The 14,404-nt window shown below is 48.6% G+C and overlaps 1 protein-coding gene across 1 annotated transcript; it reads right to left on the bottom strand.

The window, feature by feature from the left end:
- Positions 1-5,113: 5,113 nt before the first annotated feature.
- On the bottom strand, positions 5,114-12,608 carry LOC149432947 (mitochondrial import receptor subunit TOM40B-like). The gene is made up of 4 exons (XM_089664778.1): positions 12,477-12,608; positions 9,468-9,590; positions 8,949-9,025; positions 5,114-6,478 (listed from the first exon to the last, which is right to left on the bottom strand). Coding segments are annotated over exons 1-4 (444 nt in total). The 5' UTR covers positions 12,478-12,608; the 3' UTR covers positions 5,114-6,235.
- Positions 12,609-14,404: the final 1,796 nt, after the last annotated feature.

Raw genomic sequence — 14,404 nt, 5'->3', positions numbered from 1 at the left:
TTGAGCTGGGAGGGGGGATTCGGAGATGATATGAGCTGGGAGGGGGGATACAGGGAGGGAGATTTGTGCTGGGAGGGGGGATTCAGGAAGGGAGAAGATTTGTGCTTGGAGGGGGGATTCGGGGAAGGAGAGGATTTGTGCTTGGAGGGGGGATTCGTGGAAGGAGAGGATTTGTGCTTGGAGGGGGGATTCGGGGAGGGAGAGGATTTGAGCTTGGAGGGGGGATTCGGGGAGGGAGAGGATTTGAGCTGGGAGGGGGGATTCGGAGAGGATATGAGCTGGGAGGGGGGATTCAGGGAGGGAAAAGATTTGTGCAGGGAGGGGGGATTCAGGGAGGGAGAAGATTTGTGCTTGGAGGGGGGATTCGGATAGGGAGAGGATTTGAGCTCTAAGGGGGCATTCAGGGAGGGAGAGGATTTGAGCTCGGAGGGGGGATTCGGGGACAGAGAGGATTTGTGCTTGGAGGGGGGACTCCAGGAGGGAGAGGATTTGTGCTTGGAGGGAGGATTCGGGGAGGGAGAGAATTTGTACTCGGAGGGGGGATTCGGGGAGGGAGAGGATTTGAGCTGGGAGAGGGGATTTGGGGAAGGAGAGGATTTGAGCTGGGAGGGGGAATTCGGAGAGGGAGAGGATATGAGCTGGGAGGGGAGATTCAGGGAGGGAGAAGATTTGTGCTTGGAGGGGGGATTTGGATAGGGAGAGGATTTGAGCTCTAAGGGGGGATTCGGGGAGGGAGAGGATTTCTGGTATCTTCCTGTGTATTAGATGGTTCAGTCAGAGCGAGAACCTGGCCTCCTTCTCCTTGTACCGGTTTAGTTTCAGTTCTCCCTTTGTTAGATAGGGGGCGTTAGAGAGTCAGAGGGCTTCGTCCTTTCAATGCTTTTTGACCTCTGAGGAAGTCACAAAAACATTCTCTGCATGGCCAAGCCTTGGAATTAACTGCATTGGATTCTACTCTGGATCTTCCTGCGGAGTTGACACTGCCTGTGGATCTTGGCAAGTCAGCAAGCTGCCGTACCGTGAGCACAGGCTGGGTTTTAGGAGGTATGGCTTTTATGCCCATTATGAGGGGTTCCCACCATCCCTGTGCTGAGTCCCCAGGTCTGTGCACCCGCTGTGCCCATTATGAGGGGTTCCCACCATCCCTGTGCTGAGTCCCCAGGTCTGTGCACCCGCTGTGCCCATTATGAGTGGTTCCCACCATCCCTGTGCTGAGTCCCCAGGTCTGTGCACCCGCTGTGGCCATTATGAGTGGTTCCCACCATCCCTGTGCTGAGTCCCCAGGTCTGTGCACCCGCTGTGCCCATTATGAGGGGTTCCCACCATCCCTGGGAGAATATAACAGGAGGAGCCGGGAGCAGAGTTGGGAATTACGGGAAGATCTGAGAATTCCGGGGCCGTTCCAGCCCACCAGCCTCCACCTATCACTACAATCTCACTTCGGGGTGGAGTGGCCCTTTAATTCTGTCTTACCGCACGCAGTGGTGCTCTCTTCTCTGTCCCGGTGGCGGTGGGAGGAGCTCTGCCCCTGTAGCAGGTGCAGCGGTGGCACGGGAGGAGAGCGGTGCGCGGCTTCCAATCTGCTGTTTAATAGAGCGGCGTGCTGCTGGCTGCCACTTACGGCGAGCCGCCTCCGTCTCCTGAACAAGGCGTGATTAGCGGCGTGCGTACAAATCGCGGCCCACACTGCGCTATTTATAGTCGCCCCATTCCAAGGACAACAAAACATCGACAACCTCAGCCGCACGACGTGCCACATCCACGGCGGGCGCACCACATGAAATTTCACATCAGGCTTCCAGTGGAGGCGTCTAGGCCGGCATGGAAGGAGAGCGGTGGTGAGAGCTACAAATGCCCACCTGCTACCTAGGTGGGCTGTTTCAGGCCTTGCAGCTCTGACAGCCTCACATTTCAGAGACGGGGGGAGGCTTTAAAAACAGCAATCAGAACTGGCTGTTCAAGTTCATCCTCAGTCTCCTCTCCCCCCCCAGTGATCAGTCTGCTACAGGCAGGATGGTGCATTTCCTCAGTCTCCCTTCCCCCAGTGATCAGTCTGCTGCAGGCAGGAAGGTGCATTTACTCAGTCTCCATTCCCCCTGGACTGCTGCAGGCAAGAGGAAGCATTTCATCAGTCTCCCTTCCTCTTAGTGATCAGACTGCTGCATGCAGGAGGAAGAATTTCCCCAGTCTCACTTCCCTCAGTGATCAGACTGCGTCAGGCAGGAGGAAGCATTTCCTCAGTCTCCTCTTCCCCATGATCATTCTGCTGCAGGCAGGAGGAAGCATTTCCTCAGCCTCCTCTTCCCCGTGATCATTCTGCTGCAGGCAGGAGGAAGCATTTCCTCAGCCTCCTCTTCCCCCTGTGATCATTCTGCTGCAGGCAGGAGGAAGCATTTCCTCAGTCTCCCCTCCCCGGTGATCAGGCTGTAACTTTGAAGCAAGTCACAAGCTGACAGGCTGCAGCAGAGGCTCATATGTGTCAGACATTTGTGAACACAGTCCAGCACAGGCTCCAGTATTTACAGTCATCATACAGGACACATCTCTGAGCCGGCATCTCAGTGCAGGAAGCAGATGGTGACCCTGGATGATGCCTGAAGAAAGATGGGGCCGTCCTTCTGGAGAGAAAAGCAGACAAAGGCGGTATGGAAGGGAATACTATGTCAGGATTGTGGAATACAGATTTTTATTTTTAGTTCTTTGTGGAGCTCCAGAACAAAAGCAGGTTAGTATTTGGAAGGAAACCCCACCCTGCCCACGTATTGGATGCAAGATATACTCGGCAAAGGCGGAATTTGTAATCCGATGTATCTGCAGTCTGATCGCTGTGCACAGGTTGGCCTCAGAGTGGCGCTGTGGTGCGAACTGTGGAGGAAGGGCAGGTGAGGAAGGAAACCTCCCGCTGAACCATCCCAAAGTGGCTGCATTATTGATGGTCCTGACTTCTGCCATGTCAGTAAAGTGCCGAATCACGGTCCAATGCCTCCACCCCGCACGCTACCATCTGATGGGTGCAAACATGGCAGGCTAAAGAGCACCGGTCTAATACCCAGGATGGAGATCGTCCTCGCTGAGCAGCGGCTTACATTCTGCCATCCCTGGCCCCCCCCCCCCCCTCACCATCAACAATAATGTACATAAAATGTTTCCGTTTTCATTACATACCTCATTTTAGACCCAGTGATGTTATCACTGGGTCTCTGTGCTTCTCTATGCAATGGAAATGCACCCTGAAAAATGCAATGATCTGTAAGAATTAATACATCATTAACCTTTTTTTTTTTTTTAAAATACAAACAAGGACCTGAATGTTACCCGGGATCAGCCTCTTGCAGTCCCTGTACAGCAGGGCTTAGTGTGTGAGAGGAAGAAGCAGCACAAGAAGCCAATCAGATCATGCGCTGTCAAGAAGCATGCCAATAGGTGGACAGAGAGGTGAGCTTATCACTGTGCTGCTTTTCCTTTCACCGTCACAGGTTGGGGGCTGGTCCGGGATGACCTGGGGTAAGAGGAAGTAGATTACATGATGCTGGCCATCAGACTGAGGTTGGGGGCTGGTCCGGGATGACCTGGGGGTAAAAGGACGTAGATTACATGATGCTGGCCATCAGACTGAAGTTGGGGGCTGGTCCGGGATGACCTGGGGTAAGAGGAAGTAGATTACATGATGCTGGCCATCAGACTGAGGTTGGGGGCTGGTCCGGGATGACCTGGGGTAAGAGGAAGTAGATTACATGATGCTGGCCATCAGACTTAGGTTGGGGGCTGGTCCGGGATGACCTGGGGTAAGGGGAAGTAGATTACAGGACGCTGGCCATCAGACTGAGGTTGGGGTTGGTCCGGGATGACCTGGGGGTAAGAGGAAGTAGATTACATGATGCTGGCCATCAGACTGAGGTTGGGGGCTGGTCCGAGATGAGGGGTAAGAGGAAGTAGATTACATGATGCTGGCCATCAGACTGAGGTTGGGGGCTGGTCCGGGATGACCTGGGGTAAGAGGAAGAAGATTACATGATGCTGGCCATCAGACTGAGGTTGGGGGCTGGTCCGGGATGACCTGGGAGTAAGAGGAAGTAGATTACATGATGCTGGCCATCAGACTGAGGTTGGGGGCTGGTCCAGGATGACCTGGCGGTAAGAGGAAGTAGATTACATGATGCTGGCCATCAGTCTGAGGTTGGGGGCTGGTCCGGGATGACCTGGGGTAAGAGAAAGTAGATTACATGACGCTGGCCATCAGACTGAGGTTGGGGGCTGGTCCGGGATGACCTGGGGTAAGAGGAAGTAGATTACATGATGCTGGCCATCAGACTGAGGTTGGGGGCTGGTCCGGGATGACCTGGGGTAAGAGGAAGTCGATTACATGACGCTGGCCATCAGACTGAGGTTGGGGGCTGGTCCGGGATGACCTGGGAGTAAGAGGAAGTAGATTACATGATGCTGGCCATCAGACTGAGGTTGGGGGCTGGTCCGGGATGACCTGGGGTAAGAGGAAGTAGATTACATGATGCTGGCCATCAGACTGAGGTTGGGGGCTGGTCCAGGATGACCTGGCGGCCAGCATCATGTAATCTACTTCCTCTTACCGCCAGGTCATCCCGGACCAGCCCCCAACCTCAGTCTGATGGCCAGCGTCATGTAATCTACTTCCTCTTACCCCAGGTCATCCCGGACCAGCCCCCAACCTCAGTCTGATGGCCAGCATCATGTAATCTACTTCCTCTTACCCCAGGTCATCCCGGACCAGCCCCCAACCTCAGACTGATGGCCAGCATCATGTAATCTACTTCCTCTTACCATCAGTCTGAGGTTGGGGGCTGGTCCGGGATGACCTGGGATAAGAGGAAGTAGATTACATGACGCTGGCCATCAGACTGAGGACATCTAGTGGAGGAATAAAAAGGTACTGCAGGGGAAATCTATAGATTGAAGAACATTGTTGACCATCAGACTGAGGACAGCTAGTGGCAGAATGGAAGTACTGCATGGGGACATCTCTGGATTGAAGCTAAAAATTGCAGCAAAAGCTAGCTTTGTAATTTTATCTTCTGCCATTCATTAAAAAAAACAAAAACACAAAAAAAAAAAAAAACGAACAATACAGACACGGGGGTGTGGGAAATCATTTTATAAATAAGAACGGTGCCTCCAACAGGCCAAACTTATTGACACCTATGGAATGATGAAGTCATATTTAAAGTCCTCAGGAGTCGGCAAAGCCAGCGCGGCAGTTCCAGGAGTCCAGGTTGGGTCATTGGAAGGCGGGAACACCGATGGAGGAGAACGAGGTCCTGAGACTGGAAGGCCTGAGAACAACAGTGTGCATCTTCCCCTTTTAGTGCTGTGCTCCCTGTACTACATCAAATCTGCCACCAGGGGCAGTAAAGTCCTCACAAAAAAAAAAAATCCATAAATAAATAATGAAGGCAGCATGGCCAAATTCCCAACCTTTTAAAAGCCCCCACCAAGATGATGGTGGAATCCTTCCCGGGCATCAGTTTTGCCCTTTGGTTTTGGATGGAGTTAGCTCTTGAGGGGGGAAAAAGAAAAATAGTGCGCAGAATGCGAGGATGAAATTACAAAGTTCGGTCCACTCAACGCTGAAATTTCAAGTTTGGGTCAAATCACACTGTTAGACTGCAGTGGTGGGACTGCGCACCAACAGGTGTAGGGCCCCCACAGACCGCCAGAAGTCATTAGGGGTGGAGTTTGCTCTCCCAGTTGGATTTCCTCATCACTGGGCGGTTTAAGCCAAGATATCAGCTTTAAGTGGACAGACCCTTTAAATTCTCCATTTTCCGCCCATCTTCTGTAGTCATTACAAGAGGCCTCCCATTGTTGAAACCTCCATTCGCTGAACATGATGGATAATCCAGCAATAGGAGTTAGACTCCTTGGTGGCTACAGTAGATGGGCGGAGCTTGAGAGCGGCAAAAGTCTTTGCACCGGAATCCCGAGAGATGGAAGAAGCTAGCGGGCCTCCATCCATGACTGGAAGACTGTTGGGTGGACAGACTCTTCAACCCTTTGTTCATAAAGAGAGTAAGAAGAGAAGTTCCACTTCTTCCCGCAACGGTCTGTCCACCATGAGTCCATCTCAGAAATACTGATAAATACAAAGACCACAAATGCGCACCCTGAGCTCAGCGCCGGATCGGAAAGTCGGTTGGGGGTCACCAGTACAGAAGTGAGTAAACTGAGGTCCTTGATGGACATCGGCCCGGCTTGGCCCTCATCATCCCACCATGATGTTAAAGCCGCAGTGAAACTTGTTCTTCCAGTGATTCATGAACGCTCCCAGCGCCAGGGTGACGGGCAGAGGGGGCAGTTTTTTCTCTAGCACCGCCCCCACGCACCACGAACTGTCCACCGAGCCTTTGAAGACCAGGTTGGCTTTGGGGAGGTTCAGGTGGTAGCCGAAAGCGAAGGAGGTTTCCTGAAGACGAGTGTTGGCCTCAAACTCCACCCCGACCTGAATCTGAGGACGGAAGGAGGAACGCTTAGAAACTGTGCAACAGGAATATTAACTAGACACATTTTTATATATTCAAACCAAAATAAATGATTGTGGCGCCAAATATACGTGGTGGAAATGAATGAATGAGCCCCCTAGGGGGGTTTTACAGCTGCCCCTAAAAAGTGAGAGTGACACTTGTATATGGACTAAATAGTGAAGATCTCGCTCTCTCTCTCAATTTTTTTTATTTATAATATATAATAATAATAATAATAATAATAATAATAATAATAATAAATATATATTATAAATAAAAAAGTATATATATTTTTATAATTTTTTTTTTAAAAAATATTTAAATATATATATTATAAATAAAAAAAAGTATATATATTTTTATAATATTTTATTTAAATTATATATATTTAAATAAAATATTATAAAAATATATACACATTTAAATAAATTATAAAAATATATACACATTTAAATAAAAGTGTGTGTGCACGCGCGCGCACGCACGCACGCACGCACGCACATATATAGTTAAATATTATAAAAATATATATATTATAAATACAAAAAAAGTGTGTGTGTATATATATATAAATATATATTTATATTTTTATAATATTTTATTTAAATATATATATAATTTTTTTTTACATTTCTAATATTTTATTTATATATATACAATTTTTGGTTTTTTATTTATAATATATATATTTTTATAATATTTTATTTAAATTATATTAAAAAAAAAAAAAAATTGTACTCTACACAAACTTTGATTTTTTTTGTTGTTTTAAGTCTTCGAATTGTAGTGTTTATATTCACCTTCTGTCCAAGAAACCGTATTCTTCTAATTTGTACAGAGAAATATTTTCAGCATAAAATTGGGGGGGAAAAAAAAAAGTGAAAGTGAAAGCTAAACAGAAAATGGTAGGTGAAGGGAGGGAATGGGAAAGGGGCAGCAAAGAAGAAAATGGGAGGTTGCAGAGGGCTAAGCAGAAAACAGGAGGACCAAGTAAGAAATGGGAGGGCAAGGGGAGGAAAGGGAAGGCAAGGGGAGGAAATGAGAGGGAAGGGAAGGGAAGGCAAGGGGAGGAAATGAGAGGGAAGGGAAGGCAAGGGGAGGAAATGAGAGGGAAGGGAAGGGAAGGCAAGGGGAGGAAATGAGAGGGAAGGGAAGGCAAGGGGAGGAAATGAGAGGGGAGGGAAGGGAAGGGAAGGCAAGGGGAGGAAATGAGAGGGAAGGGAAGGGAAGGCAAGGGGAGGAAATGAGAGGGAAGGGAAGGGAAGGCAAGGGGAGGAAATGAGAGGGAAGGGAAGGCAAGGGGAGGAAATGAGAGGGAAGGGAAGGGAAGGCAAGGGGAGGAAATGAGAGGGAAGGGAAGGCAAGGGGAGGAAATGAGAGGGAAGGGAGGGGAAGGCAAGGGGAGGAAATGAGAGGGAAGGGAAGGCAAGGGGAGGAAATGAGAGGGAAGGGAAGGGAAGGCAAGGGGAGGAAATGAGAGGGAAGGGAAGGCAAGGGGAGGAAATGAGAGGGAAGGGAAGGCAAGGGGAGGAAATGAGAGGGAAGGGAAGGCAAGGGGAGGAAATGAGAGGGAAGGGAAGGCAAAGGGAGGAAAGGGAAGGGTGCAAAAGGGGAGGTAAGGTAGGGCAAGGGGAGGAAATAGGAGGGAAGGTAGGACAAGGGGGAAAAAAACCGGGAGGGAAAGTAGCAAAAAGGGAGCAAATGAGAGGCAACGGAGGAAATGGGAAAGAAGCTAGGAAAAGGGAGCAAATGAGAGGGGAGGAAATGGGAGGGAAGGTAGGACAAGGGAGAAAATTGAAAGGAAGGGAAGGCAGGGGAAGAGAGGCAAGGCAAGGCAAAGGAGAAAATGGGAGGGAAAGGAAGGCAAGGGAGGGGAATGGGAGGTACAGTAGAACAAGGGGAGGAAATGGGAGGGAAGGTAGGACAAGGGAGGAAATGGGAGGGAAGGTCAGGCAAGGGAGGAAAGGGAAGGCAAGGGAGCGAATGGAAGGGGATGGCAACACGGGAGGAAACAGGAAGTCAAAGGAGGGAGCAGGAGGGTTAAATAAGATAGAGACAAGGGGGGGCACGGTTATTCAGAGAGTGGGGGCAAGGGAGACAAGAGAGGATACAGCACAAGAAAGGCCAAGTAGAAAATGGTAGAGCAATAGAGGAAACAGGAGGGATCCCAAGGACAAGGGAGAAAACAGAAGTCAAGGGGGTGCTGGGGAAGCAAGCAGGAAATAGTACAACAAAGTAAAAACACAGGGGGGCAAGGAAGGGGGCAAGAAAGAACAGAAGGGAAAGGAAGAGAACATAAAAGAACAGGAAGAACAGAAGGTGGCAGTAAGGAGGGGAAGGGAAGAAAAAAAAATAAAAAAAAATAAAAAAAATAAAAAAAAAAGGGGAAGGAGGAAAGGAAAAGAGGCCAGACAATAAAAACAAAACAAAAAGACAAACCAACCAAACACTTACTTGTTCATTGGCTTTATGATAGTAGCTGGCATGAGCTCCACCGTACCCGATATTCAGAGTGCTCACCCAGTTATCCGCTATACAGAGGGGGAGATATATTACCCATGAAGTGATCACAGGGAGAAGAACTTACAGAAATTTTATACCAAAAGAAAACAAAAAACAAACAGCAAAAAACCTTGTAATATACTAGAGTTGCAACAAAAGCAAACAATCGAGAAGTCAACAATCCATCTTTCTGTAAGTACAGGATTCACTGCTGGCCAAAATAAATGACTGTAGTGTCCACAGTGCAAGATCGCCCCCTGTGGTCAGCACAGCACACTGCAAGATTACATGCCCAATTCAGTTGAGAAGTGTCAGTTTGAGGAAAACATGTCCCACTCTGTTCCTTTCTGGTCTCATTTTTGAAGCTGCTCATAAACAGGCAGATGTGGATATCAGATGACAATGGGACTTCATCCCGGTCTCTGAAAAATCCTGAGATGTCTGGGTTCATTTACAATGTTACATCTGTACCTGAATATTTTCCAGCCATTGTCAAGATGGCGCCTTCCTCCCCCAGCCGTTGATGATAGACCAGCTCTCCGCCGAGGACCAATCGGGGTGTAATGCTCTGCAGGAAGTGTGTTACCAGGATCACTAAGGAGAGGGAACACACATATATGTCATATTATACATCACCGCCCTCCAGATATAAGATATATTATACAGAGTGACATCACCGCCCTCCAGATATAAGATATATTATACAGGAGTGACATCACCGCCCTCCAGATATAAGATATATTATACAGGAGTGACATCACCACCCTCCAGATATAAGATATATTATACAGAGTGACATCACCGCCCTCCGGATATAAGATATATTATACAGAGTGACATCACCGCCCTCCGGATATAAGATATATTATACAGAGTGACATCACCGCCCTCCGGATATAAGATATATTATACAGAGTGACATCACCGCCCTCCAGATATAAGATATATTATACAGGAGTGACATCACCGCCCTCCGGATATAAGATATATTATACAGAGTGACATCACCGCCCTCCGGATATAAGATATATTATACAGAGTGACATCACCGCCCTCCAGATATAAGATATATTATACAGAGTGACATCACCGCCCTCCGGATATAAGATATATTATACAGAGTGACATCACCGCCCTCCAGATATAAGATATATTATACAGAGTGACATCACCGCCCTCCAGATATAAGATATATTATACAGAGTGACATCACCGCCCTCCAGATATAAGATATATTATACAGAGTGACATCACCGCCCTCCAGATATAAGATATATTATACAGAGTGACATCACCGCCCTCCGGATATAAGATATATTATACAGAGTGACATCACCGCCCTCCAGATATAAGATATATTATACAGAGTGACATCACCGCCCTCCAGATATAAGATATATTATACAGAGTGACATCACCGCCCTCCGGATATAAGATATATTATACAGGAGTGACATCACCGCCCTCCAGATATAAGATATATTATACAGAGTGACATCACCGCCCTCCAGATATAAGATATATTATACAGAGTGACATCACCGCCCTCCGGATATAAGATATATTATACAGGAGTGACATCACCGCCCTCCAGATATAAGATATATTATACAGAGTGACATCACCGCCCTCCAGATATAAGATATATTATACAGGAGTGACATCACCGCCCTCCAGATATAAGATATATTATACAGAGTGACATCACCGCCCTCCAGATATAAGATATATTATACAGAGTGACATCACCGCCCTCCGGATATAAGATATATTATACAGAGTGACATCACCGCCCTCCGGATATAAGATATATTATACAGAGTGACATCACCGCCCTCCAGATATAAGATATATTATACAGAGTGACATCACCGCCCCCCAGATATAAGATATATTATACAGAGTGACATCACCGCCCTCCAGATATAAGATATATTATACAGAGTGACATCACCGCCCTCCAGATATAAGATATATTATACAGAGTGACATCACCGCCCTCCAGATATAAGATATATTATACAGAGTGACATCACCGCCCTCCAGATATAAGATATATTATACAGAGTGACATCACCGCCCTCCGGATATAAGATATATTATACAGAGTGACATCACCGCCCTCCAGATATAAGATATATTATACAGAGTGACATCACCGCCCTCCAGATATAAGATATATTATACAGGAGTGACATCACCGCCCCCCAGATATAAGATATATTATACAGAGTGACATCACCGCCCTCCAGATATAAGATATATTATACAGGAGTGACATCACCGCCCTCCAGATATAAGATATATTATACAGAGTGACATCACCGCCCTCCAGATATAAGATATATTATACAGAGTGACATCACCGCCCTCCAGATATAAGATATATTATACAGAGTGACATCACCGCCCCCCAGATATAAGATATATTATACAGAGTGACATCACCGCCCCCCCAGATATAAGATATATTATACAGGAGTGACATCACCGCCCCTCCGGATATAAGATATATTATACAGAGTGACATCACCGCTCTCCAGATATAAGATATATTATACAGGAGTGACATCACCGCCCTCCAGATATAAGATATATTATACAGGAGTGACATCACCGCCCTCCGGATATAAGATATATTATACAGAGTGACATCACCGCCCTCCAGATATAAGATATATTATACAGGAGTGACATCACCGCCCCCCAGATATAAGATATATTATACAGAGTGACATCACCGCCCTCCGGATATAAGATATATTATACAGAGTGACATCACCGCCCTCCGCGATATAAGATATATTATAGAGTGACATCACCGCCCTGTGGATATAAGATATATTATACAGAGTGACATCACCGCCCTCCGGATATAAGATATATTATAGAGTGACATCACCGCCCTCCAGATATAAGATATATTATACAGAGTGACATCACCGCCCTCCAGATATAAGATATATTATACAGAGTGACATCACCGCCCTCCGGATATAAGATATATTATACAGAGTGACATCACCGCCCCCCAGATATAAGATATATTATACAGAGTGACATCACCGCCCTCCAGATATAAGATATATTATACAGAGTGACATCACCGCCCTCCGGATATAAGATATATTATACAGAGTGACATCACCGCCCTCCGGATATAAGATATATTATACAGAGTGACATCACCGCCCTCCAGATATAAGATATATTATAGAGTGACATCACCGCCCTCCAGATATAAGATATATTATACAGAGTGACATCACTGCCCTCCAGATATAAGATATATTATAGAGTGACATCACCGCCCTCCAGATATAAGATATATTATACAGAGTGACATCACCGCCCTCCAGATATAAGATATATTATAGAGTGACATCACCGCCCTCCAGATATAAGATATATTATACAGAGTGACATCACCGCTCTCCAGATACAAGATATATTATACAGAGAAGTTGAGCCAATACATACTTGAGTCATTAATTAAATCTGGGTTTCCTAAGGTCAGGGTCCCCGTAAAATCGTCTCCCCGATATTCTACATCAATCTGCCAGGTAAGGAATTTGGCATGACGAGTCTGCAAAAAAAATTAAACATGACAAAATTTACAAATCTAATGATTGTAACTATTTTATAAAATATATACAATTCTGTCTCCTTTCCTTGTAGTGAGGAAAAAAAAAACAAAAAGAAAAAAAAAAAAAAAAACACAACACGGGGGTTACATATGATGGCTAAAGTGTGAAAAACGGCCCACCAATCAGTTAATATCGTCTGTTGCTACTGAGCCAGAGCGAAGGAATGAATGATTCATGTATCAGTTCCTCCTTTTCCTCCTATTTCCACCTGTGATCAGGGGCGGACCGACAACTCATAGGGCCCCCAGGCAATAGGGGGATCTTGGGGCCCCTGTGTCCTCGCCCAAACCCAAAAAAGCCTATGAAAAAGCCAATGAAAGGTACCAGGGGCTTCTCATGGGGCCCCCTACTGACCCCGGGCCCACAGGCAGTGCCTGAGTGCTCAAATGGTCAGGTCCACCCCTGCCTGTGATCACAGTCATTGGTTATTAAAGGGATCACAAGGTACAGAGACCTTCAGATCAGCTCTGTACACAATGCCTATTATCTGAGCTGCGCGGCGGTTTACATCACAGCCCTCAACAGGAGCACTGGTGTTTATAAAAACGGCAGAAAAAAAAAAAAAAAAGCATTCACCGGTTTGCGGTTTAACCACTTCCTGTCCAGACACTTCCCCCCCCCCCTTCCAGTCCGGACGCTTTCCCCCCTTTCCAGTCCGGACGCTTTCCCCCTTTCCAGTCCGGACGCTTTCCCCCCCCTTCCTGTCCGGACACTTTCCCCCCCCCCCTTCCAGTCCGGACACTTCCCCCCCCCCCTTCCAGTCCGGACACTTTCCCCCCCCCCCCCTTCCAGTCCGGACACTTTCCCCCCCCCCCTTCCAGTCCGGACACTTTCCCCCCCCCCCCCTTCCAGTCCGGACACTTTCCCCCCCCCCCTTCCAGTCCGGACACTTTCCCCCCCCCCCCCTTCCAGTCCGGACACTTTCCCCCCCCCCCCTTCCAGTCCGGACACTTTCCCCCCCCCCCCCTTCCAGTCCGGACACTTTCCCCCCCCCCCCCTTCCAGTCCGGACACTTTCCCCCCCCCCCCTTCCAGTCCGGACACTTTCCCCCCCCCCCCTTCCAGTCCGGACACTTTCCCCCCCCCCCCCTTCCAGTCCGGACACTTTCCCCCCCCCCCCTTCCAGTCCGGACACTTTCCCCCCCCCCCTTCCAGTCCGGACACTTTCCCCCCCCCCCCCCTTCCAGTCCGGACACTTTCCCCCCCCCCCCCCTTCCAGTCCGGACACTTTCCCCCCCCCCCCCCTTCCAGTCCGGACACTTTCCCCCCCCCCCCCCTTCCAGTCCGGACACTTTCCCCCCCCCCCCCCTTCCAGTCCGGACACTTTCCCCCCCCCCCCCCTTCCAGTCCGGACACTTTCCCCCCCCCCCCCTTCCAGTCCGGACACTTTCCCCCCCCCCCCCTTCCAGTCCGGACACTTTCCCCCCCCCCCCTTCCAGTCCGGACACTTTCCCCCCCCCCCTTCCAGTCCGGACACTTTCCCCCCCCCCCCTTCCAGTCCGGACACTTTCCCCCCCCCCCTTCCAGTCCGGACACTTTCCCCCCCCCTTCCCAGTCCGGACACTTCCCCCCCCTTCCAGTCCGGACACTTCCCCCCCCCCTTCCAGTCCGGACACTTTCCCCCCCCCCTTCCAGTCCGGACACTTTCCCCCCCCCCCTTCCAGTCCGGACACTTTCCCCCCCCCTTCCAGTCCGGACACTTTCCCCCCCCTTCCAGTCCGGACACTTTCCCCCCCCCTTCCAGTCCGGACACTTCCCCCTC

Source organism: Staurois parvus, unplaced genomic scaffold (genome assembly GCF_062004578.1).
Source record: "Staurois parvus isolate SC_StPar_1 unplaced genomic scaffold, SC_StPar_1.0 ptg002036l, whole genome shotgun sequence".
NCBI classification, from domain to species: domain Eukaryota; kingdom Metazoa; phylum Chordata; class Amphibia; order Anura; family Ranidae; genus Staurois; species Staurois parvus.
Note: the sequence above shows the minus strand (reverse complement) of the source record. Positions and strands in the feature narration are given on the sequence as shown.

Excerpts from the sequence above, each read along its gene's own strand:
- LOC149432947 (XM_089664778.1), bottom strand. Across the intron at positions 9,026-9,467 it reads AATGGCTGGAAAATATTCAG|CGGATAACTGGGTGAGCACT; the intron begins GTACAGATGTAA and ends CCCTCTGTATAG. Across the intron at positions 6,479-8,948 it reads ATCATAAAGCCAATGAACAA|ATTCAGGTCGGGGTGGAGTT; the intron begins GTAAGTGTTTGG and ends TTCCGTCCTCAG.